The sequence below is a fragment of the Schistocerca serialis genome, chromosome 1 (genome assembly GCF_023864345.2).
Source record: "Schistocerca serialis cubense isolate TAMUIC-IGC-003099 chromosome 1, iqSchSeri2.2, whole genome shotgun sequence".
Classification (NCBI taxonomy): domain Eukaryota; kingdom Metazoa; phylum Arthropoda; class Insecta; order Orthoptera; family Acrididae; genus Schistocerca; species Schistocerca serialis.
Window position 1 is genome coordinate 661,673,310 of NC_064638.1, and position 27,695 is coordinate 661,701,004.

The 27,695-nt window shown below is 39.8% G+C and overlaps 2 protein-coding genes across 15 annotated transcripts in view; one reads left to right on the forward strand and one right to left on the reverse strand.

Moving 5' to 3' along the window:
• Positions 1-9,080, reverse strand: part of LOC126479561 (DNA polymerase epsilon subunit 2) — a 163,898-nt gene extending 154,818 nt beyond the window's left edge. Inside the window, exon 1 of one of the 5 annotated variants that reach the window (XM_050103795.1) lies at positions 8,668-8,845. In XM_050103795.1, the coding sequence (XP_049959752.1) occupies positions 8,668-8,735 (68 nt within the window). In that variant the 5' untranslated portion in view covers positions 8,736-8,845. Of the gene's footprint in view, positions 1-8,430; positions 8,472-8,667; positions 8,846-8,901; positions 8,996-9,056 lie in introns of those variants that run through there. The other 4 variants (XM_050103798.1, XM_050103797.1, XM_050103794.1 and 1 more) reach the window with 4 other exon arrangements.
• The window catches only part of LOC126479634 (N-alpha-acetyltransferase 80), a 149,111-nt gene continuing 130,438 nt past the window's right edge, over positions 9,023-27,695 (forward strand). For 3 of the 10 annotated variants that reach the window (XM_050103802.1, XM_050103800.1, XM_050103801.1), the window contains exon 1: positions 9,024-9,427. The gene's annotated coding sequence lies outside the window, so the exon portion shown is untranslated. Of the gene's footprint in view, positions 9,428-27,695 lie in introns of all 10 variants that reach the window. The other 7 variants (XM_050103807.1, XM_050103810.1, XM_050103809.1 and 4 more) reach the window with 5 other exon arrangements.

Here is a 27,695-nt window from a genome sequence, read left to right on the forward strand (position 1 = left end):
CACTTACTTATAGTCTTTGGAAGTTCACACCAGAAAAGTACAGGAAGACAAAAATAGAACATAGCTGAATGTATGTGACCCTAGAATCAGTTAACCAAACAGATTGGAGTTAGTGCATGGGGCATAGAAACATTAACGGGTGCCTTACGTGGGTGTGGCGATAAATAAACCCTTGTTTTACATCACAAGTTATCTGAACCAAATTGTTGTAAAACAAAGAACATTGTATAACAGGGACCAATCAAATGAGGTGCTGCAGCTGTTAAGACACTTTAAGCATAACCTTATTTATCTATACTAATCTTCCATTGGTAGTTGCTTCTCCATCGAATCTGGCTGAAAAGTGGTTGTGCAAAGTAGCCTATTTTAAATAATTGAGTCCACATAAAGTGTACAGTTCAAACACTTTAACTGTACTTTGATATTAGATCCGGTTTATGGCCAGATCATGTCTCATCTACAATAATTTATGCACAGAAAATTGGTTGGCAACATACTACACTCAACTGATGTACTATAATATGATTGCTTGAGTGCAGTAATCTAACCCAGCTAGCACTCAAGCTTATTTCAAGGTGGATATTGAGTTTAGGTTCAGTTGAAAATTCAAGATTGAAAAATCAAGGTGGATATCGAGTTTAGGTTCAGTTGAAAATTCAAGATTGAAAAATCAACCTGTTACACAGTTTACATCAAGCTGTAAAAATTTAGCTTGAATTAAAATAATTTTCCCAAGCTTGAAATAAACTGTAATTTCTCTAGGAGGCTGTACAGCAGATGCGCGCGCAGCATAGCATCCATAGACGTCCACGGGAAGCGCCACAAGCGTTTATAAGCCTTGCAGTTGCACTGACTCTGCTAGTTTTACGGCCATTTTAATTTTGTGACGTGCATCAATGATTGTTGACTGTTGTGAAGTTTGTTTTATACTGGAAAATAGTTCGGAAAGTGTGTGGCGTCCCCTGCCTTACTGCTACACCAGGTCTGAAGAAGATATATAGTGTATAACAGGTACGTTGGTGCATTTTTTCTCATATTACAAATGTTAAATATTATTACGTAACGTAAAGAAATATATTCTTTTACGTAGAAGAATTGAACCTGGATGAAAGTGAAATGGATTACCAGCTAAGAAAACATATTACAAGTTGTTCAGCAAAAAGACGTCATTTTAAACTAGCTCTCTAGTACGTGGCACTAATAAATTAAAACTTAATGTTATTTTACCTTTTTAAAATCTCGCCTTTTTATATATATCGCCCTATTACATTTGTTTACTTGTAAATACTCGCGTGTGTCATGCCATGAATGAATAATCGTGAAGTGTGAAAAGTTTCCTTGCTAATACAAATAGTAATGACATGGTGAACGGGAAAAGTGCATCAAGAACCAGTCACTACATAGGTGTCAGTATTTTTTATTTACGTAGCTTTGACTGGTCTTCAATTGCTCTTAATTTTGTTGTTCCTTAGGTGAAATAATACTGCAAGGCCTACTGGTACTTCTTAGTTTTATTGTTATTTGTAATGTGGCTGAAATCTAATAAAAGGCAATATTAAAATATGACAAGGAGAACATTTTTTGTTCTTTTACATTTCAGATCCACTGAACTGGTAATTTCTTAAATTCATTTTGATTTCATCTTTTACTTCATTTTGATTCAGTTTTACTCACCAAAATATAATTGTGGATAGAATAAACCGTCTACATTTTTCTAAACGGTAGTTTCCTTATAAGCTTACAGTATGAGGTGTATATGATTTCAAGTAATTGTTTCTTTATAATTCAGATTAAATGGCCCTGAAACTGTGTTGAAATAGTGATGTGTGGCTTCTTCATGAAGTCATCACAAAATTACCCAAATGTCATCTTTACTTTCAAAATTTCAAACAAAAAGTTATTTCAAATTACTTTAAAAAGTCACCAGAAGCAGCTTCTTACTCAGTGGCGTTTATACTAGTTAATGATTCTTACTACATCAGTGAGTTTGAAGTTATTTTGCTAATGGTTCAAATGGCTCTGAGCACTATGGGACTCAATTGCTGTGGTCATTAGTCCCCTAGAGCTTAGAACTACTTAAACCTAACTAACCTAAGGACATCACACACATCCATGCCCGAGGCAGGATTCGAACCTGCGACCGTAGCAGTCGCACGGTTCCTGACTGCGCACCTATTTTGCTAATCTGGGGCATAAATTATATTTAGGTTGATCAGTTTACACTTTTTACATTTTTTATGTTTAGGTATGGCTAACATTTTCTTTTACCTGATCATTATACCAGCAGAAGTCAGCGATATTTGATCCTGCTCTGGTCTGTGTGCTGGGGCCAGAGGGGCTTCAGAATAATTAAATTTTAAAATAAAACAATTTTAAACACTTTGAAAATAAAAATTTTTTAAACATACATGTCTTGATAATTTTTTTCACACCATTTCCATTCTGATATTTATTTAATTAATTAGGTTCAATAAATTCAGATTAATAATTATATAGCTCAAAACAAGCTGTAAATACCAGACTGTATTCCACGGGTGTAGATACAGCTGGAGCCAAACGTGATAAGTCAAGCTTGAAATATAGCTTGAACTCTGCCAACTTTGATGTTTGTTTCAAGCTTGAATCCAACTAACAGGCTTGAATATTCCAGCTTTGATCAAGCTTATATAGGGTCGAGGCCCCAGTTATGGCCACATTAAGGGCAATTCGAGATACACCACATTTTTAGTATAGGAAGAAAGTATACAAATTACTTAAAAAAATCGTATCTATTGCTTCAAAGTCTACACATTACAACCATGTAGAAGCAAATATTCTAAGTTATTTAACATAAGCAGAAAAAAATATTGAAAAATAAATGGCGCATTTCCCCAGTTTTGGCCATGTTAACCCTACCTATGGCCAGTTGTTTCCCCACTTATGGCCACTTCATTTTATAATAAAACTATGGCTAAAATAATTGTCAATCCATGTGCCAGAAAGTAATTTGTGCTTTATACAAGTATATAAGACAACAGACAACAAACATACATCAAATAGGTAAAAGGTACAGAAACTGAATGAACAGAAAAAAAAATTCGTTAGGCAAAGAATTGTCCCAGTAATTACTTAAATCAATTTCCACACAAGTTTATTTCTCACGAGTATCAATGGAACCAGGGTACTTTGTTTTTAATGAACGTCCTTCTTGCATCAAGACTGGATCTGGCAGTTTCCCTAAAATATCTTCACCCGTTATAGTCGAAACATCATTTTCAATGCATTCGAAACAAGTTTTCTGAACATTAGAACTTCTTAGGCACTGAATTTCATATACAGAGTCAGAAAGCACTTTCAAAATTACAGATACATACTTAAAAATTGCAGGTCTTGTTCTTCTATTTCCTGTTAAACTAAATTTTACCAAAATAAAGTCCCCTACTTTCAAATTCTCACTCGAAGATAGTTTCACATTTTCTGGTATTTCATTTTCATCTCCTTCTACATAGTCATCGAAACTGCTTCCATTGTCCGTCCATTCTCGTTCCTCGGAAGACCTTGTTGGCCTATCACTTAACTCTTGTCTGTTTCTAGTTTTCCCCCTTTTTACGTGAGATAATGCCAAGTGCTGCTCTTTGGACTTTAATTCCTTCATAGCTTCTCTCTTCCTTTTTTCCTGCTCCTTCTCCTGCTTCTCTTTTTCCTTCAGTTCATGATATTCCACCCACTTGTCACTAGTCACAACAGTGGGTATGTTCTTTCTTTCTCTTTGTGCCTCGTTGTTTAGGTTCTGGCCAAGTGATAACACTTTCAAAAACTGTTGCTAATGATTTTGGTGGTGTCACTTGGATACACACCGAAGATGGACTATCGTTGGATATTGGAGTACCTGAATTAAGTGAAATACTGTTGGGGGTTGTTGATATATCTGCAGGAATAAGACTGTTGGTGGGTGTTGAAGGAATATCTGAATTGCGTGTTGAAAATATGTCAATATTATCAACATTTTGATTAAATCTGTCTGCGTTTTGTGAAACATTCTCTGTTTGATTATCTTCAGAGGGAGGCGCTATGCTATCTGTCAGAATGTCATCAGTGTTACCACTAGCACCATGCATTTCAACCTCATCAGCTATTTTTCTCCAGAACTTGAAAAGTAATAATGCTTCTTGATTTCCTTCCTACTCATGATTGCTTCTCTTGGTTGCTCTGAACTCATCTAGAAGGACAGGATCAATTTGCTTTTCTATGTATGAGAAATGTCTCCGAAGTTCCTCATTTGTCTGAACTGTGGTTGAGGCTGGTATACTACGAACAACTATCTTGCTGTAATCTACATTGTTCACATTAAATGGAAACAGACCAGTGGCCCTGAAACCAGCACGAATATTTGCCACCATTTTAGGTTCTGTAATAATTTGTGACAGAACAGAAGGTACATCAGATTTTGAAATTTCAGTGCCATTATTTTCAAAATGCCATTTCTGAACAATCTTCTTCCACATTTTTTTCATAGGTCCAAAGACAGCTACATCTAATGGTTGCAAGATGTGTGTAGAATTGGGATGGAGAGCAACTAGAATGATCTGATTTTCCCTACAATATCTGCTCAAATGAAGTGTCAAATGAGAGCAGTGCCCATCTAAAAATATTACTACAGGCCGGGGAATTTCAGCTTCTTTCAAGAACGGATCAAATACATTTGTTATATACTCAAAAAAAACTTTCACCTGTCATCCACCTATTTTCTGTTTTTCCAATGCCCCAGTTTGGAGGAGCTGCTTTCACCAATGATGCTGGAATCCTTGCATATTTGAACAGTGTTAAGGGAGGAGCAACTTTTCCAGCAGCATTCACTGCAAACAATGTAGTAACGTTATCTTTGTCAGAGTTACACGACTCTTCATAAACATGATGGCCACGAGGACCTATGATTAATTCTCCTTTAGGAGCCAGAAAAAAAGAAGTTTCATCCATATTAAAAATTCTATTTGGGTCATTTAACACATCCATATCATTTAAAGTGATGGATACTTCTGAAACCAGTTTCTTATTTTCTCTTCTGTAACAGAACCTTGTGCCTCTTAAGAAATCCATAATACCACTTTTTTCCAGGTTGATTGTTAGTAAATGTAGCCTTACAACTTTCCATATCTGCATTCTCAATAAGTTTGTGCACAGATGCACAGAGATTTTCTTTAGTAACTGGAAATCCCATGCTAGAACAGTCCAAAACCCAGTCCACCAATTTTTTTTTCAAGACAGAAAGTGGGCCACAGTGCCCTGTAGATTCTTTTGGAGATACACCAGAAATTTTGTTTCTTAATGTTGTCCTTGGAACTTTGTACAACTTGTTTGCAGTAGCAACCTTCATTCCCTCATCAATAGCCTTTAGAGCATCTTTAACATTGCTGGGAGAATACTGAAACTTCTTATTCTTTGGTTGACTCATTTTTCCTATAAATAATGCACAAAGATTTAGTTAAAGAATGTTGCATATTTGAATAGTGCCTATTGCATATTTTGTATCTTACAAGCATAGGTAAATTAGTATGATATGCCAAGACAATACTAACAATGAGGTATACATTGATTTAAAAATACCAAAAATATTTTAATAAGCCTATTTAAATAAAATAAGCCTAGTGTAATGTAGGACAGAACACTAATATTGATGTTTTTGTATCAGTTTTTAGAAGTGGCCAAAACAGGATACATATATGTCTCCACTTATGGCCACATAAATGGCCATAACACGGAACCAGGGATAAATATGGATCTGTTAATGGCCACATACTTTTGATAACATGTTTTTAGGCTGAGCGATATAAAACTTTAAAGAAATGAAAATATAATGTCTTATCTTACCTCTGAACAGATTAAGTTTCTTCTGATGTTTTATTTAAACATGTAAAATACAAAAAAACAGATCATGTGTTGCTTAAAGAAAACTTCTGCAAAACCCAGCTTCTGCAACACTGATCATTTCACAAAATGGTGTCTCCAAACAAAAACAGACAAAAGAATGATTATGTAGACAAATGAAGAGAGCCTTTCACAAAGTTTATAATAATCTATAGTAGAACTGGCTGGTATTCCAGAGAAGCTTAAAAATTAAACTTTGACATCAAGGTGGCCATAAGTGGGGTAGTGGCCAAAACTAGAGCCTTCACCCTACTTGAACTTTACATCTGGAAACAAGTTTGAAACTGGCTTACTGTGCTATCTGGGAACGTACAGTACATGTAATTGTTCACAAAAGCTCAAGTGTGGCTAACATTAAAATTAACATAATCACTGTATGAAATTCTTAAAAGACTGTCTTTGAAATCTGTAAACTCCGTACAAAAATTATAAGCACAGTCAGTAACTATTGGATAGCACTGTTCATATTCTGATCCTATTATCACAGTATACATTATTGAAGTTTGACACAGGCAATAATAATAATAATTACGCATTTACTCCCCAATCAATCATTGAAAGCACTCACTGAATTACAGAATGATCTCCCCAATGAGAAATTTAGATAAAATTAAGCATCAGGTCACCCTCCATTATGGAAGTGGGTGCACTCAGTGACTTATGTAATTTATAAATGATTGATAATGGCTAGGCACTAGCCAAAATCTGGATTTGCATAATAAAAACGGCAAAAAAAGGACAACTGATTGCTGCACACTATCATTTATAAAATTAAGCACATTATATGAGTTATAATTTGTGCTAACTCAGCTGTGGTGAATTTCCAGAACTTGTGCACACTTTTCCTGTACCTTTCACAACCTTCTGCAGACTCCGCCCGAACAGGCCTTGGAAGGCCCAATGCTACCGACCAGCCGCCGTATCATCCTCAGCCCAAGATAATCACTGGCTTTCAGCAAACCCCTCTTTTATAAATTAGCAATAATTAAAACTGAAGTTGTCTACTGTTGTTTTCTGGATTTTTCTAAGTTACAATTATAAGACTTATATTCCTGATTAATTGGACAGTGGAGAGAGACTCATATTAACTAGGACTTCCATATAACACGCTACTTTCTATTAAATTACACTGTCTAGTTTGCCAAAATATGGAATTATATTTCAATAACAAAGTTTTTGTTAAGTACATTAATTACTCTGAAACTAAATGAGTGCAAGATTTCCTAACATATTTTCTACATTAACCGTATAAAGGCTATCGTTCTTTGGGTGGCTTTTTTATCTAGCTTATATTATTAGGAAGTTAGCAATGAGGTTTAAGTTTATGCATGAACAATGATAACAATGTTTTTTATTACTGGTATTTGTAATTAACACAGTTTCCAAGAAGACTAACTACACTTATTGAGTTCCAATTAACGAAAAGTATGTAATGGATAATAAAGTTGATAAGTCCTGAGTCAATATTCAAGATTTTTGGTGTTGTGCATGTCAAAAAAACACTATTGAAAGTGTTTGCAAGAAAATAAAGAAATAAAAATTTTGGGGTGAGCATAATACAACAGCTGGATGGAATCCACCTGCCTTTGTCACACACTGACATATTCGGAAGGATGCATTCTGTCCAGCTTTTTCAAATTGGTTTTCCTAAATCACTCCACGCAAATGCCAGGATGATACCTTCATCAACACCATGGCTGGTCACATGACCTATCCTCACAGAGCATAGTGTATATATATATTTTAGCTATTGTCTTCACCTTGTATTAGCATGAATATTCCTATATCATTGTGACGTGATCTTTAGATACATACAAATAAAGTAAATAAATGTTATAGAAACAACTTACTTTACACATCATTCATTTTAATAATATCCTAATGTGGGGGTAGATTTCAACATGTTGAAATCCCCTTAAGGTCAAAAGACTTAATTCCTTGGTAAAGTGTTTCAAATGCAGAATCACTTAATGGATAGGCTGAACAAATCTCACTTACCACAACCACTATTTAGGAACAAAAATGCAACATCAAAACAGAAATAAAGCTCTAGTTTTGCACAAAATGAATCAGTGTTCGTTGAATAGCAATTTTTTATGGATAAGAATGGAAAGGAACCCAATACCAAACTACTATACTGCCAAGTATCTTGTTTGTTTGCCTGTTGGCCAGTTAAATATATAAGTGGTATTGTGTCCTTCATGTTCACAGAAAACTCTTTCTGTATACTGCACCTCAGCAATGGAGTAAGGAGTATTTGGGGCGGGGAGGGAGGGGGGTATGAGGAGAGCACAACACATATCTGCCTCAAGCGGTTTTGGGACAAAAATAGCATTTCATTTGCTGACAAAGTAATGTATACAGAGAGATGGGGCCACATTAGCATTAACCGATTAAGTGACCTGCAGAACAAATAAATAAACAGAAGAGATCAAATGAGGCAACTGAATGCCAGTCATCCGGTACTCTGCTAGCAGCAGCCGGACACTGTAAAGCGCTCCTTCGAAAATGTGGCGTATCGTTTACCCGTTTAGTCTTATTACATGGAGCATTTGCTTCTTTCATCCTATGCGCCAATGGATGGTTGTCCACTACATAGATTTTGAAAAATGGGGCGACTGCCACACTGAGGCCTATAAGTCCGTATCTACTCAACATTCATGAGACACAGTAACTACTACGAGCATGTCTCCCTCTTCGTCATGTTGCAGAGTTAAAAAGAAAACTATATTAAGTGTGTTTGAAATAAATTAACGTTCGTACCTCAGAATGGAAAAGCCATTTAGTTTAAATGTGGTCGACACTAACTTCCTCACCCGTGCCTCAGCCATTGCTTGTTTAATGTTTTGAACAAAACAAAACTTCTGTTGTTCCGAACTCTTTCCCGCCAAATACAAGCTATTACTTCATTTGTTTTTTAGCGCAGGGTGACATGCCAAGAATTGAATTTCCCTCGTTCAACGTGGTACAATAAACCAGAATTTCGATTACTGTTACCTTAATTAAGTTTTATGCACAGCAAATATTGATACTTCCATTTTCCAGAATTAATGACATAATAAATTCAAAATATACATCATGACGCGCCAAAGAACTCAGAAATTCGTGGACAAATGAAAGTGCATAGGTCCTACTGGCTAGTGGCTACTAACCTGAACCTGACCTACCTGAGAGCGAATGTGTGTTACTGTGTTCTGAAACAAGAAAGATTGTAAAAGAAGAAAGCATTTTGGATAGGTGAATAAATAAAGGAACCTTACCAAACGTAGGAATATATTTCATTTTATACGAAGATCTACGGGATAAAATCAGTTTGCGTGTACAATATCTGAAGGCTAAAATTGGCTGTAACTTGATCAACGTCTTCATCCGCGAAGTTTTTGCTACTTTTGGTGTAAAGTGTTAGACATTAGCAAATAAAGCAGGAAACATTTTCGCTACGATGTGCTGCCGAATCAAGTTCTCAACATGTGTTTAGATCTGAGTTAGTATGTCGTAGTAAATGAGGAGTCTTGGCAGACAGGTATTTTTCTTTTTCGTTAATACACATTGGTTGTGTCCCGAGGGTATCTTCAGTGTTCAGAGTTTCATAGTGTATTGAATTACAAATCGTATCAATAATTTCTTTGTGTAAGAGTTAAACAAATTGTACATTTAAAAATACTGCTAAATTTCGAATTTCATGTTAGTCTTGAACCTTCTCTGCTTTGCATTGTGTGGTTTTTCACACAAGTTAGTTAATTGTTTACTTATTTACACCCCAATATATACTAACCTTAGATATGTCAGCTTAATACAACGATAAAATAATTGAATATCAGTAAACATGCTTGCACATTTACAAGTTTAATTAGTTCTAAAGCTAGTTTTATACTGTTTATTCATATTCACACACAACTCGTATGTCCTTTAAGCTGACATCAGAGCCATAATGATACCGGTACCCTGCCTCTACATTAGGTCTTGTGTATTGCCATTTGTGTCCTTGAAAAATGCAAGTCTGCATACCTCAGCTCTTGCAAATGTGATACCAGTAATCAATACTAATTTGCTACATATACTAATGTTTAAATATTGCTTCATACTTAGTGTAGTTTTATCATGCACGAAAAAAGGAGTGGCATTAGTTTTGTTACTTAATTTTGATGCTCATATTTTATGAATGTGTACACCAAATTGAAATAAAATTAGCTTATTTCAGCAAAATAAAAACATTTTCAGCTGATTTGAGTGTAACAGCAAGTTCTATTTTGTTTAACACTAAAAATGGATGATGTAATATAACCCCTTGTTCACTGCAATTACCATTCATTACTGTTATGCAATCCTCTTACTATTACTGCAACATTGCCAAAGAAAGTTCTGCAAGTCAGTTTACATTGTATGAAATGGATACACATTTTTTTTAGCCCAGTTGTAGGGGAAAGAGGCAGTGGGAGCAAGTAGAGTAGTAGTATAAAGAAAATAAATCCAACCTCTTTTATGTAGTGCAGCTACAGGATAACCATACTGTTTTGGCCTTCAATGTGGATTATTAATTTTATTATCCGAGTTGTAAGTGGTCTACCCAATGGCCCAGGAACTACATCATCACCCATTCTAGCTCAAAAACTTTGAATACAGCCAACCAAATGAACATGTGAGCAGTATTCATCAGTGATTACTGTTACTTTTGCTCTTCTGTATTGTTTGGCCATGAAGGCTAGATATAACTGGAGGGGGGGGGGGGGGGGGGGGAACCACCCACTTACACAAAAACTAATGACATAAAAGCAAATTTCATTTGCTGTCCGAGGACACGAGCCCACAGCTTAAGGTGAATGTGCGTCTGTTGTATGTCTTGATGTAAGTCATGTGAAAAGCATAATATTGATTCTGAGAGGTAGTCATAAAATTTTAGTTGTCAGCTTAAAAAAAAATTAAGCTGCCACCATAAAACTTGTTGATGGTGTTTGTTCCTGTCTACAGATTCAATTGAAGTGAACTGAGCTGAAATTTCTTAAACTGTTTCAGGAAGTTAGGTATCTTTAACTTTTTCATCATTGTATATATACAAAACAATAATGTACATCACAAAAGGTAGTGAGGACTGGATTACAAACGCTAGTGTACATACCCACAATACAAGAAGGAAGAATGAAGTACAGAGCATACCCCATGGACTGGCAATGCTAGAAAAAGGACCCCAGTACTCTAGTGTCAGACTACTAAGAAGTCTGCCTAAAAACCTGCAAGATAGTGTACTTGACAATGACTTTCCAAAGAAACTTGAAGTCTATCTCATTGAAAAAGAATTTTACAGTGTTGCAGAATGTTTATGCCATTAAATTTGTATATATTGTTATTATCAGTGATGTGAAAATGTAAGCTAAAGGGTTAGAAAAATAAGTGATAATGAAATGTTACTACTTTGACATGTCCTATGTTACACGTACATTTACTTTACACAATGTAATCTTACAGGCTCAAATAAAATTCAATTCAGTTCAATTTGATCCTACAGGTTTATGTTGTGAGTGTATGTATAATATAGGATATGTCAAGAACAGGAAACATTCATCACTTACTTACAAGGACCAATCATTTTTATTACACCCGCCAACATAATTTATTTCATAAATAACAATATACACTGAATAAAGCATACACTTTAATTAATGCCAGTCAGTGAGGATAAAAAAAAAGAGAGAGAGAGAGAGAAAACTGAAAAAAAATTGATGAAGCTTTGGACTATCAGAAAGCATCATCTCGAAAATTCCCTCAAATCATGTTAAAATTTTTACGGGTGATCTTACTGCTCAAGTAGGTAAAGAGAAAAAAATGAGAAAACAGTGGGTTGGTTTCCTGCCGATAAATGGACAAAATAAAATAACCAAAGACTTGTTGAAATGTGCAAAAATTTTAACCTTAAAATCATGTCAACACATTTTAAAAATAACTGTTCTAAACAAAAACACTTGGTAGGCATGGAGTACATTTAATGGAGCATTTCAAATTGATCATGTAGCAGTTTCACACCCGAACTACAAAGAAATTTTAAATGTCATAGTTAGGAAAGGTGCTAACATTGATTCTGGCCATTATTTGATGCGAATAAAAGTAAAACTTCAAACTTAAAAACTCTTCGAAATTAAATATGTTATCCCAAAATTTGACACTGCTAAAATAACACCAACTCCAACAAGTGAACTTTACAAAAAACAATACAACAATTGGCAAAGCCTAAGAGAAAAGTTCATCAAAACAGCACAAAATTTAATTTCTCATTGAAAGAAACAAAAACACCCTTGATGGATCGTGGATTGTGAGACAGCAAGTAAGTATAGGCATGAGGCATTCAGAAATTGGAATAGTAACAAAAAATAACCATGTGACACCTTTCTAAGTGTAAGAAAAGAAACATCTAAATTAATCTGACAGACTAACAGAAACTACAAAAATATCCAACTTTTAGAAATTGAAAGAGACTTCCAAAAGAACAATACAAGAAACTTTATAAAACATCCAGAACAAAGCTGATACATTACCAACCTCAAATTCTTTACTTCAAAAATGAAAATGGCAGTTTGGCTCTCAACAAGCAGGAAAATTGTAAGGTACCTACTAATTATTTTGAAAAACTATTGAACTGCCCAGAACCAGCGAATAAATTCCAACCGTAGCAAACTAATAACACCAACCCTAACTCTAAAGAACCTGATGAAATCGAAACAAACAAATTATGACTGTGAGGACTGGAAAATTGTCCTAATTCATCCATTGCTTAAAAAAGGGGATAGAACTGGTGTTAATAATTATCGAGGACACACTCTTCTCCCGGTCACATACAAAATTCTCTTGCAGTGTCTAATTGATCGAGCCCCAGAAAAGTTAGAACCTAGAATTGGTAAACACAAAGCAGGCTTTAAAACAAACAGATCCTTTCTGGAATAAATTCTTAATTTAAAACTAATTCGTAGGCACTAAAAGATTTCTAGTTACAATATTGTATGTACATTTGTGGATTTTAAAAAGGCCTACGACTTGGTCATGAATCTCCTTACCAAATTTTAAAGGAACGAGGGCTAGATAATAAAACTCTAACACTGAGTAAGGAAACCTTAACCAACACTAGCTCAAAAGTTAAATTAATGGGAGAAATTTCTGAACCATTTGATGTAAAGACTGGTGTTAGATAGGGAGATGGACTCTCCCCATTACTGTTTAACTGTGTTTTGGAAAAATTTGAGTCAAAATATAGATCAATCAATCAAGTTATAACAACAAAAACGATCAGTTATTGTTAAAATTATTTACTTGGATAGATAAAAAATATACTCACCAAGCAGCAGCAGAACACACACATAAAAGATCGTTGTGATTGGCAAGCTTTTGGAGCCAGTGGCTGCTCCTTCAGGCAGAAGGCTCGAAGGGAAAAGAAGAAGGGTTTAGGTAAAGGTCTGGAGAGGTCAAGGAAAAGGGGTAGATTTTGGGAAAGTCACCCAGAACCGCAGATCAGGAGAGAAGAAAAGACTGATTGTTCAATCAGTCTATCCTTCTCATCCCGTACAGTAAGTCCGCAGCTCTGGATAACTTTCCCGAAATCTACCCCTTTTCCTAGACCTCTCCATTCCTTTTCCTTCACCCTTCTTCCTTCCCCTTCAACCTTTCTGTAACAGAGCGAGGTGGCACAGTGGTTAGCACACTGGACTCGAATTTGGAAGGATGACGGTTGAAACCTGCTTCTGGCCAACCTGATTTAGGTTTTCCATGAGTTTTCTGTGATTTCCCTAAATCGCTTCAGGCATATGCCGGGATGCTCCCTTTGAAAGGGCATGGCCAATTAGCCTTCCTATCATTCCCTAATCCGAGCTTGTGGTCCGTCTCTAATGACCTCATTGTCGACAGGACGTTAAACACTAACCTCCTCCTCCAACCCTTCTGCTTGAAGAAGGAGCCACTGGCTCTGAAAGCTTACCAATCACAACAATCTTTCATGTGCGTGTTATGCCACCACTTGGTGAGTTTAAAGTTTATCTATCCAATTAAATAATCAATCAAGTTAGGAGTTAGGTAGAAGTAATATTAGAGTAGACTGCCTTGCCTTTGCAAATGATCTGGCAGTTTTCAATAGGGATATTACCACAGCTCAAAAACAAATTGAAATTCATAAAGAAGCTGTGGAAAAAGTAGGTCTACAAATATCATTTTTAAAAAAAAGGGGGGTGTGGGAGTTATTTGACATGCAACAAACAAGCACCAAAGTTTTTGAAGGCGAAATATGGAAAAACAAAAAGGGTTTCTCAATTTAAATACTCGGGGGAAATTATACAAGAAAACAGTCTGGAAAAAGCTGCAAATGAAGTTTGCTGTCAAAACACAGCAACTGCATTCAGATTAATGCAAAATATTTATAATAAAAAAATCACTTTGTAAATTCCGTAAACTTAGGCTTTACAACACTGTAATCAAACCTGAATGTCTTTGTGGAGTGGGAACTTTATTTTAAATAGAAAGAGGTATATTGAAGAAATTCAAAAGAAAAAAAGAAAGATAATTAGGAAAATATTAGGCCCCAAAATTACTGATTGAGAAACTGACAGGCTGAGAAGTAATAACGAAATACGAGAATACACAGACATACACAGTAACACGAGAAACTGAAGACTTAAATTTTATGGGCACATTAAAAAAGTGGCAGCCTCTAGGTTGACAAAACAAATAGTAGAATTCTATTAAAACAGAAGTAAGGCCAAAACTGAGCCCATTGTATAGATCCCTGCAGTTAAGGAGGATCTTAAAGTATAACTCAGGCAGACGTTACAGATAGAAAAACATTCAGACAAAAGATATTTTGTCAGAGAACAGACTGGAACACCATGGTCTGATGAAAGAAATCGTTCTGAAAGGATTAAACAAATTTGGACGCAAAGGAAGGCCAACCATCAAAAGCAAATTTGATTCAATGTACCTCGCATGGTCGTATTGGGCCCATATGTGAATAATAATAATATACTAATTTAATTAAGTAGGTACTCTAATACAGTAAAATCCCTTTTCCATTAGGTAGTCTTTGAGCTTGTTTGGGAAGTTACTGTCACATATGCTATCATGACAGTTTTTGGGCACCTCTCAATGCAGCACATTCCTCCCAATTGCAGATAATTTGGTGGAGACCTAGGTTGTAGAAATCTGCATTCTGGCTGTTTGTGAAAGGTTTCACCTCGAAAATCGTCTCATTGTCATTCTGGAAATGCTGCAGTCCAAGTAAAGAGGAACAAATCACGATTCTGCCATGCCCCAAGAATTTGAAAGGGGGGGAGCACACATTTTGTAGCCCAAAGAAGAAGTGTACGCTCTGTGCAGAATGAGCTGGGATTTTGTCATGGAGCAAGAACACCCCATTGGACAGCTTCCAGTGACCCTTCATCTTGAAAGCCTCCTGTAACCTCATCAGGAGATTTCAGTAGTAGGCTCCTGTGACGGTTTGCCACTTTCTAGAATAATCTCCAAGAATAATGTGTTAACAGAACACCAAGGCAATCCAAAGAAACACTCAGCATTACCTTACCTTATGATGGTTGGGTCTTGGCCTTTTTTTAGCAGTGATTAATCCACACATTTCCATTGCCCACTTTACTCATTTTTCTTTGTGTTCATAGTGATTTACTCAGCATTCATGGATGGTGATTAGGTAACTGCCTCAGTTCTACAGGCTTTTCCTTGAGTGTGAACTGTTGCAGAAAAGGGGTTGTGAACACTGTAATATTCAATATGTCATGCGAGATGTTGAAAACTTATCTGTGACTGATTTTTACATTTTCCCCTGTTGGCTTGATTGCAATACACGAATGATCAAGTGCCAAAGCCTCACTTTTTTTTGTATTTCCTGGTTCTTCACAGAGAGATAGTCTGTCACTGCCTCCTTTGTCATCCAGACTTGTTTGACAGTGCTGGAAGCATCTGGACCACCCAGCCACTGTAATATCTGATAGTGCTTTGTTGCCATATACTTCCAATAATTCAGCATGAATTATTGTAGCATTGTTCCTCCTAAAATTCAGAAAACAGATTGCTACATGATACGCCACTTTGTGACAGGTTGCACCAATTGGGATTTGGCTTCTCTAGTCGTGCTGTGACTCTGGAATTTCAGTTTCTACCATGACTGTATCTGCATAAATATTCAGCCAAATCTTGATAAAATTTCAAAGTGATGAAATGATTGGCAATTTGCTTTAAATGTTTGGAAATGTAAAACTGTGCCCTTCACAAATCAAAAGAACATAGTATCCTATGATTAGAGTATCAGTGAGTCACCTTTAGAATTGTTCAACTCGTACAGACACCTGGCTGTAATTCTTTGTAGGTGTATGTGAAATGGAATGATCACATAGATGCAATAGTGGGTAAAGGAGGCAGTAAGCTTCAATTTATTGGTAGAAAACTGGGGAAATGCAATCACTCTACAAGGGAAATTGCTTACAATCACTCATGTGACCCATTCTAGAATATGCTCAGGTGTATGGAACCTTTACCCAGTAGGACTAATAGGGAATACTGAATGTATACAGAGAATGACAGCACACATGGTCACAGGTTTGTTCGACAAGTGCGAGAGTGTCACAGAGATGGTGAAGAAACTGAACTGGCAGGCTCTTGAAGATAAACTATTCCAAGAAAGTCTACTTACAGTGTTTCAAGAACTGGCTTTAAATGCTGTCTCAAGGAATACACTGCAACATCCAGCGTATCACTCGTAGGGATTGTGAGGACAATATTAGAATAATCACAGCACCCAAAGAGGCATTTAAGAAAGACCACCTAATAACTGGTACAATGGGACATATCCTCCGCCATGAACTTCATGCTGGTTTGCAGAGTATAGATGTAGATGTAGAAGCAAACATAGCAAGCAGTCCGACTTTTAGACTCTATGGGCGACTGTAGTAAATTTTGTGATTAGATTGAAGGCAGTGAACTGCTCACATTGAAAGTCAACAAAAGTGAGAGATTTCATATAAACAGTGGTGCTGATTTGCAGCATTATTAATAAACTTTTACAGTTTACCCAATCAGACACTATGTTACAAATTGATACTATTCACTATGAATCTTTCAACACGCAGTGGAGTATGTGCCTGTTTGAAACTTCCAGACAGATTTAAGTTGTAGGTTGGGTCAGGACTTGAATGCAGAACTTATGTAAAGGTTTCAAATCCAAGACTTGATCTGGAATGTAAGTTTATCTGTCAGGCATTTTCCAGTTATGTGATGTTGAACAAACTTGAAAAGTCACTCACGGGGAGGGTGTATGAATGACTTAGATCAATTGGGAGAATTGTGGGAAGGAATATCCTGCTCTCCAAATGCTTAAGCAACCTATTCCTGTAACTTTAGGAACCTCCCCCTCATGGATCTTTCGTGAGTACGTGTATGGCATGCCTGGGGCCCCAAGGTGTTGTAGTATCTATTTTCTTTCCTGTGCTGCAATCTCCTATTTACAACAACCCCTACTTCTCTTAACTTTCTTTCTCATGGCGGTGGCCTTTTGTATTGACCCGGCTACTTCTCTAGGCCCTGCTTTCTTTTGTTTACATCTTTATCCATTTATTTTACATCAATATATTGGATGAAGTAGTTTTTTTGGCCGTCTTTTGGGTTTAACCTCAATTTTCAAAATTTTTTCTTTGGTGTGGACTGATTGGGAAAGAATGCCTTAAATACACTATGTGATCAAAAGTATCCAGACACTTCGAAAACATATGTTTTTCGTATTAGGTGCATTGTGCTGCCACCAACTGCCAGGTACTCCATATCAGCGACCTCAGTAGTCATTAGACATCGTGAGAGAGCAGAATGGGGTGCTCCGTGGAACTCAAGGACTTTGGATGTGGTCAGGTGATTTGGTGTCACTTGTGTCACATGTCTGTACACAGTATTTCCACACTCCTAAACGTCCGTAGGTCCATTGTTTCCAATGTGATAGTCAATTGGAAACATGAAGGAACATGTATAGCACAAAAGCGTACAGGCCGACCTCGTCTGTTGACTGAGAGAGACTGCCGACTGTTGAAGTGTGTCGTAATGTGTAATAGGCAGACATCTATCCAGGCCATCAGACAGGATCTACTGCAAGTACTATGACAGTTAGGCGGGAGGTGAGAAAACTTGTATTTCATGGTCGAGCGGTTGCTCATAAGCCACACATCGCACCAGTATATACCAAAAAACACCACCTCGCTTGGGGTAAGGACTGTAAACATTGCACGATTGAACAGTGGAAAAACATTGTGTGGAGTGACAAATCATGGTACACAATGTGGCGATATGATGGCAGGTCATGGGTATGGCGAATGCCCAGTGAACATCATCTGCTAGCGTGTGTAGTGCCAACAATAAAATTCGGAGGCGGTGGTGTTATGGTGTGGTCGTGTTTTTCATGGAGGGGGCTTGCACGCCTTATTGTTTTGTGTGGCGCTACCACAGCAAAGGCCAGGATATTTTAAGCACCTTCTTGCTTCCCACTGTTGAAGAGCAAATTGGAGATGGTGATAGCATCTGTCAACACGATCGAGCACCTCTTCTTAATGCATGGCCTGTGGTGGAGTGGTTGCACGACAATAACATCCCTGTAATGGACTGGCCTGTACAGAGCCCTGAGCTGAATCCTATAGAATACCTTTGGGATATTTTGGAACGCCAACTTCGAGCCAGGTCTCACCATCCAACATCGATACCTCTCCTCAGTGAAGAGTGGGCTGCCATTCCCCAAGAAACCTTCCAGCACCTGATTGAACATATGTATGCCTGCGAGAGTAGAAGCTGTCATCAAGGCTAAGGGTGGACGAACACCATGTAGAATTCCAGCATTACCGATGGAGGGCACCATGAACTTGTAAGTCATTTCCAGCCAGGTGTCCGGATACTTTTGATCACATAATGTAGTACCAACTACCTGCTGTGTTAGAGACTCTCTGTGTAGACTCTATGTGCACTTAAAAGCCAACACAGTAACCAACTCAACATGATGGGATTGTTGTGTACCCCTTCAGTAGACCCCTGACAATACAGGGATCACACTTCTGACACCCAAGCTGCTAGTTCCCCATGCGTGGCAGGGAGTAGATGTCTGTCTTCTTGGGGCATCAGGACTCCTGGCAACAGTCATTGTGCCAATTGCGTTTGGTGCAGCTGGGTGCCACTTATTAGGAGAGCCCCTAATTGACATAGGTGGTTTCAGGGCAGATATTTTGCACATAACACATCAGACAAACCCACATAATGGCTCTACTGATCTGGCTGTGTCAGCAAGTTGGTATATCTCTTTCAATGTGCACAGTTACAATTTAACTGCCTTCTATACCCTGGCTACCCCATGGGAAGGAAGACAAGCCAGAAAACTGGGAGTGAAACAATTTATTCAAAATGTGGTGTGTACTAGAGCAGATGGAGATACTTTCACAGTGTCAAAGCCATGATTTTTCATGGAACAAATAGAAGATAAATTTAGGGGAGTTGATTCATTGGCAAGATTGTGAAACTGATCACTTTTAATTAAAGCCTTCTATGCTGTACAGTCTCAAGCATTTTAGACAAGTGAAAGACTGAGTGACATATCAGTGGGACATAAAACATTGAATATGGTACAAGAAGATATCTTTCACAGCGACCTTACACTCCAGATCAATGAGGAGCTGCAAGCTAACCTACAACATTCAGACATACATTCTGTCCAACACATACAAAAAGGTTCAGAAGATAACCTTATAGATAGAGGTGCTTTCATCTTAGCTTTTGAAGGAAATATCCTCCCATAAAAAGTGAAAATTATGATATTTAGGTGTGGCATGAAACCTTACACACTACCATCCATGAGACATTTCCAATGCTTACGCACTGGGTATGTGTCATCCCATTGCCCAGCACCCAAAATGTGGAAACTGTGGAAGGTTACTTCACGGTGGTTGTCCTTGTGACCAACCACCTTTTTCTGTAAATTGTAAGGAACACAATCCTTCACATTCACTCAATTGCCATTATTTGAAAAGATAGTGGGAATCAGTTGACTGCCTGTTATATGGACATGTGCATCCAGTCAATATGCTGACAAATTATACAAAAGTTGCATCAGTCAGTCCACCTACAACAACTTTTCAAAACCAAACTTACTAATACCATCCCCTCACATGGGTCCTGAGGCACTATCTTTGGGAATTCGCTCCCCACACTCAGCAGGAAAAGCAGCACTCTCTTCCAGTCTCTACTGGTGACAAAGCTTCCGCTTTCCATAAATCCACAGATCAGAGGCCCAACAGCAATAAGTGGCTCAAGGAGTTGTGGACTTTAGACCCAGGGCTGCTTTGCTCTTCCTCCATTCTACACCCACAGCAGCTAGGCACTCACAAGAATCTCACCCACCAAAAGTTGCAAAAGAGCAGAAGAAGAAATTTCTCGAAGGTTACTCTCACGCCTTCAGTGGACCCAGAAACCTTGCGCCATCATTCTCGTGAACCGTGCTGGTGACAGACAATAGTGTGACAGTAACACTTTCCAGTCATCCCGTCACTTCCTTGTTGTCACCTAGTGGACCAGCTAACATGCTGGGCACTTCGAAAAGCCAACTGGCTGTTATATGCCACTGCTCTCATCTTCGCTCCCTCTCTGTCAGATTGTATCATCAAGTCCGTGGGAGACATCTCTGATGTGATGTGATCATCCATGCTGCTGTAACTGCTATTCCCCTTTCTGCAGGCCCCCTCCTATGCCGTCCATTGCCTTAGTGGGCTAAAGACATTGTAACAGCTATTCAGGATCATTGAACAGCCCTGTAATGTCTCAAGTGTCAAATTTCACAGACCACCCTCCTCAATTTTAAAAGACTCACTGTCTAGTGGAAAGCAGTAAAAGAATCCTGGGAGCATTATATTTCCCCTCTCTTGGAAGATTTGTCTCTTCACCCCTGGTGTTTGACAAGCTCAATAATCTTTTGGGCCACCAAAGTTCAGCACCTGTTCCGGGTCTCTTCCCACAGGGTAGCCTTTGTATCAGTATGTCAGTTCTTGCTGAACACCTTGTGACATGCTTTGCAACAGTGTTGACCTCTTCTTACCCAGCTACCTTTTGAATGCAAATATGAGACATAGAACACTCCTCCCTGTCCTTCACCACTCACTGCACTGTATTATTTAATGAACCGTTCACTGACTGGGAACTGATTCAGGCTCTTGCCTTGTCACACAGTATGGCCCCAAGCCGTGATTCAATTCACAGTCAGGTGATCCAGTATCTGAATGTTATTCAAAGGCTCCACATACTCAGGGTCTTAACCGTATTTGGGTCGAAAGTGTCTTCCCCTCACAGTGGTGAATTAGTGTCATCGTCTCAATCCTGAAGCCAGGCAAAAAGCCAGCATCTGTCGACAGCTACTGATTGATTAACCTCACTAGTATGCTCTGCAAACTGCTTGAAAGGATGTTCACTCCTGAATTATGCAGGGCTCTTGATCTTGGGGCCTTCTTTGTCCCTAACAGTGTGGTTTCCAGAAGGGACAATCCACAGCCAAGTCATCTGGCTATTTGGGAAGTGGATTTTTCTAAATGCCAGCACCTCAGTGCAATGTTTTCTGACTTACATTTGGCACAGGAACCTACTTGCCACCATCACATTTTACTTACTCTCCATGAGGAGGCCTTTTGAGGTCCCTACTGCTTTTTATTCATCAGTTTTTATCCCACCAGTTGTTTTGGGTTAGGGTGGGTACTTCACTCTGCTCCCTGTGGGTCCAAGAAAATGGCATCCCGTAGGGCTCCCTGCTGAGTATTACCCTCTTCCATGTCACCATCAATGGGCTAGTGACTTCTCCACTGGTTACCCCAACACTGTACTTGTATGTCAATGACTTTTGAGTTTAGTATAGCTCCCAAACTGCAGCTTTGTAGAATATCAGCTCCAAGGTGCTATCCGGAGGACCTCTGCTTGGTCCTTTTCCCATAGTTTCCATTTCTCTTTTGCAAAAACATGTGTCATGCATTTCTGTCATTGTATCATGGCCCATCCTCGCCAGAACTCCACTTGGGTACCCAGCACTGGGACATTGTTGTACAGTCCCAAATTTTGGGATTCCTCTTTAATAAAAAGGTGACATGGCTGCCCCACATTCATCAACTAAGTGGAAGCTTAACATCTCTGTTTCTTTGCCCACAGCTCGTGAGGTGTGGAATGCATTATTCTCCTTCATATTTACTGGGCTCTGGTCTTGTCGCTATTGAGCTATGCTCGCCAGGCTTATGGTTCAGTGGCACCTTCAGCTTTGAAATTGTTGGGCTGAGTCCACCATTGTGGAATAAGACTAACCACTGGTGCCTTATGGAGCAGCCCCACAGGAGCTCTCCTTGCCAAAGTGGGTATCTTCCCTCTTCAGCTCCAATAGTGCAAAATCTTGCTCATTTATGCAGTCATTATCCGACTGTTTCCTGTCATCCTATTTATCACATTCTTTTTGCATATGAGGGGCATCAGCCCCACTGACACCCATCCTTGGATAGGATTACTGGTTGGAATGTGTCTTGAGGCCCTCTGCCAGGACCTCTGCCTAATCTCCTTAGAAAGTGCTTCTTGCCGCTGCCACCCCCCCCCCCCCCCTCCCTGTGGCTAGTATCCAGACCACGAGTTGGGATACATTTATTTCAAGATCCCTAAGTATCAGTCACTCCAATAACTTTACAGCATCTGTACCATTCAGTTTTTGAGGAGTATCAGGTTGCTACTCTCATTTACACTCATGGCACTAAAACCATCGATAAGATAGGTTCCTGCTGGTCAGAACCAACATTTGTTTCTGGGGATGTTTAGTGTTTTTGTAAGGGACCTGAAAGCCATTAACAGAGCTCTGCATTTGATTAAACAGACCTTCCTTGATCACAGTTTAATTAGTACTGCCTCAGTAATAAGTCTCTAGACTATTGATTGATGTTACTCTTTTCACCCTGTGATACTCCGGGTCAAAGTCATGTTGGCATCCTAGAGAATGAACTGGCTGACTACTTGAGTAAAAAAGTGGATTCTTACCCAACATTTGCTTTGACAATCCCAGGTGGGGATTTGTGGATGCAAAAAAGTCCACTCCTCACTTCACAATGGAACATCTAGTGGGCTACTGCCCTCTCAAATAAACTCTCCACTATCAGGGGACTTCCGATGTATCATGCTCCTTCTACCATTCCTTATGGGAGGAATCCACCACACTATGTTGCCTCCACATCAGTCACACCAGACCAATCGATGGTTTTATTTTATGTAATGAGCCATCTCCATGTTGTCGTTGTGGAGCCTTATGAACAGTAGCTGGTGTCCTGGAGGGATGCCCCCCCCCCCCCCCCACTCCCTTCTGGCTCTTCATATTAAGCATGGTCTTCCAGAGTTTTTACCTCTAATATAAGTGGACGATTCATGAATGGTTGAACTGATTCTCCATTTTCTGTGTCTTCACAGATATAACATTTTAAACTACCTTTTGGGGGGGGGGGGGGGGGGGGGGGTCATGGGTGGTTGGCGTTGAGGCATGTTCTGATGCACGCTGGACCTACAGTGTCCTCGACCCTACCTCCTTTGCCAGCTGCCTTTGTCATCCATGTCATTTTATAAGTGCCTTGAGATGCAGAGTGCCCCCTTTTTCTGCCACCCTAATTTCTGTTTAGGGGTAGCACCCTGTTGAATAGTCCCTCAGGCACTAAGAATTGATTTTCTGGGTACTGGCTTGGCGACCTGGGGATTCCTGAGCTAAGGACTGGTAAGTGCTGCCAGCCCCCTGTCACCGTAAGCTTTGTGCACGCTTCAGCGACCACCACGCGGCAGTAGAACATTGTGTGTCTCAGAGACTGAGGATCTTGGCTCGACCGCCCAGATCATATATATATATATATACACCCTCAATCTCAAGGTGTGCTGCACACTGATGGGATGGGATGCATGGCTATTGAGGTGGAATAGTCATTAGCGGGGGACCTGCTGCACATCTGTTGTTTAAGGCTTACTCAGGCATGCGGGGCTCTGTCCGAGTGGACCCTTATTTCCCTAGCTGCTCGTGGGACCTAGATGGAACCCTCGAAATCATCTTTTCCTCCCAGTAGGAAGGGTGTACCACTTGGGAGTATTCACACCCATTCATCCAAAAGAATGAGATATGCTAGTCATCCTGATAATAAGAATACTTTGGACTCCAGTAACAGGGCTCATAGAGTCATGAATAACAATGTGTTTCTGGTGATAAAGATGAAGGAGCGGACATTTGAAAAAGTGTACCCCGTTTATATCCGTAAGGTTTTGGAAGGCCGTGCTGGAACATTAAAATCTGTAAAACATTTTTGTAATGGTTCATTGTTAGTTGAAACTAACAGGTCACCCCCTACGGGTCCAGGGATTAAAATAGGACCGAGGTATTCCTGCTGTCATAAGAGGCAACTAAAAGGAGTTTCACATGTTTTGGCCTTTACGTGATGATCCCCTTTAGGATTTGACCGCCATTCTTCAAAATTTTCCCGAAGAGTGAGCCAACTGGGGAAGGGTGCCTCACATGGTGCCTTGTGTCCATTGTGCATTGAGATCTTTAGCCCACTTTCTTGTTGTCGCATTGCAGTCCTGCCCATTCTCCATCTCTTGAGCGAGGACACCTTCCTGGGTGCATTTTCCACCATGCACTATGCAGTGTCGCTTTCTGCATCGACAATGACCGTGAACATCTTTGCACCTTATATCCAGCATGGTAGCCAGACCATTGTGGTGGGACCGCCATGTTCCCAGTTGGTTGTAGCCCCCTGACCACACAGGGATCACTCTGCTGATGACTGCGCCGGTAACTCCCCACATATGCCAAGGGGTAGATGCCCATCCCCCTGGGGCATCGGGACTCCCGGCAATGGCTATCCTGCCAGGTTGCCTTTACTGGGTCTGGGTGGCGCCCATGGGGAGGGCCTCTGGTTGGAGTGGGTGGCATCAGGGCGGATAACACGCAATGAAGCGTAGTCCATCATCTGTTACTGGTGGTGAAACACCAGCAGTCTCTAAGCATTCACGAGCTCAATTCAGCGCACAGAAGAATAACCCCAAATCATTCCCCTCCCTGGCCACACCATGGGAGGAATGTCAGGCTAAGGATGGCAGCGGATGTTATTTGCCCGGGTACCTTGTATATTCGAGAGCAGATGGGGAATCTTCCATGACAATGAAGCCTCTGTTTTTTGTTGAGCGTTTAGAGGACAAATTTGGAGAGGTGGAGGGCTTGTTCAAAATGAGATCTGGGTCAGTCTTGATCAGAACAGCATCCTGTGCTCAGTCATGGGCGTTACTCACTTATGACAAACTGGGAGATGTTTCTGTAACCATCACGCCCCATAAGAGCTTAAGTATGGTCCTGGGTATCATATTTCACAGGGACCTTCTTTTGCAGTCTGACGATGAGCTGCGCGCCAATTTAGAGCGACGAGGTGTACATTTCGTCCAGCGTGCCCACTGGGGCCTGAGGGATAATCAGGTTGCAAGTGGTGCCGTCATCTTGGCCTTCGAGGGTGATACATTTTCCGAGAAGGTCAAGGTGATGGTCTACCTCTGTGATGTAAAGCCCTATATCCCTCTCCCAATGCAGTGCTTTAAGTGCTGGAAGTTCGGCCTTATGTCTTCCCGCTGCACTTACAGTGTCGCATGTCGAGACTGCGGACGCCCATCACATCCCAATACTTCATGTGCTCCGCCTCCCATCTGTGTTAATTGTGGAGAGCACCATCTGCCTTGCTTGACAGACTGCAGGATTCTCCAGAAAGATGATGGAATGATGACAATGGAAATTTATGCCAGATCTGGAATCAAACTCGGATTTCCCACTTTTCGCGAGCGGCCACTTACTGTTAGGCTATTCAAGCATGACTCACAGCCAGGCCCATTCTTTCATACGTCATCAACCATGTGTGTACAAGCTGTACCCGTACATCCATTATGCATATTTCTGTACAGGGGAAACATGAAAGTTGCTTGCCTGGTGTCGGCAGATGAATATGATATTGCAGCACATGTGTCATTCCAAATTATGATGTGATGTTCTTTGGAAGTGCATGCATGTCCAAAGGAACAGGCACTGTGGTGTTTACTGCTGTTATGAAATACATTAAATGTATTCACAATTGCAGATGAGGACAACCATCAGCTGTACACTCACGGTTGGCGACATATAGAAGTTTGGGTCTGCCCATGAGAAGTGCTCAGATTGCCTAATGGTAAGGTAACCACTCACAAAAAGCAGGAAATCCAGGTTCGAGCCTTGTCTGACACAAATTTTCATTGTTCTCATTCCATTATACAGCTGATGGTTGTCCATATTTGCAAATTGTGAATACATTTAATGCTTTATTTCGTACCAGCTGTAGTCACCGCAGTGCCTGTTCCTTTGGATACCCTGTATGGTAATATAAATAACGGATGTACAAGTACAGGCTGTAGACACATGGTTGATGACATAATGAATTTTGGATCTGGCCATGAGTTGTGCTCAGATGGCCTAATGGTAAGGTGACTGCTTGCAAAAAGTGGGAAATCTGGGTTTGAGTCCCAGTCCAGGACAAATTTTCATTGTCATCATTCCATTATCCAGCTGGTGGTTTTCCATATTCGCAATTGCAAATATATTTAATGTACTGCAGGGAAAGTTCCCGCCTGCACAGTTCAGAAAAGCTGGTGTTGGTAGGAAGGATCCGTAAACAATCATGTAAGTGAAGCACAAAGTGTTGGGCATTATGTTCAGCAGGTGGGTAGTCCAGCTGTCTATTGGCCACAGTTTGTCACTGGCCATTTGTGCAGAGAGACAGCTTGTTGTCTACCATGCCCACATAGAAAGCAGCACAGTGGTTGCAGCTTAGTTTGCAGATCACATAACAGCTTTCATAGGTAACCCTGCCTTTGATGGAATAGGTGATGTGTGTGACCGGAGTGAAATAGGTGGTGGTGGGAGGATTTATGGGACAGGTCTTGTATCTTAGTGTATTGCAGAGATATGAGGCAAGGGGTTGGAAGCTGCGGTGGATTTGCGATGGACAAGGATATTGCATAGTTTCAGTGAACAGTGGAATACCACTGTGTGAGAGGTGGAAAGAATAATGGGTAGGGTATTCCACATTCCAGGGCGTGATAAGGGATAGTTGAAACTGTGATGGAGAAAATAGATTCAGTTGTTCCAGTCCTAGGTCATACTGAGTCATGAAGGGAGTGCTTCTTTGTGGCCAGACAGTGGAAATTTGGAAGGTGATAAGTGACTACAGAGACAAGGCGTAGAAGATCTTTTCATGTACAAGGTTGGGAGGGTAATTTCAGTGTGTGAAGGCCTGTGTTAGCCCCTTCATTTATTCGGAAAGGTACTGCTCATCACTGCAGATGCAATGGCCGCTGTTGGCTAGGCTGTATGGAAGGGGCTGCGTGGTATGAAATGGGTGGCAGCTGTTGAAGTGAAGGTATTATTGGTGGTTTGTATGTTGGATATTGATAGAGGTACTGATGTAGCCATCTTCGACGTGTTGAGGTGGAGGTCAACAACGGGGAAGATGCCTTGTTAGATGGAGGAGATCAACTCAAGCAAATGGAGGAGAAGGCATTGAGGTTCTGGAGGAATGCTGATAGGGTGTTCTCACCCTCAGTCCACATCACAAAAATGTCATCAGTGAATCTGAAACAGCTGAGACATTTGGGATTCTGGGTGGTTAGGAAGATCCATGAATAGTTGGTATAGGATGGTACCGTGCAGGGGCTCATTGCTGTACCACACATTTGTT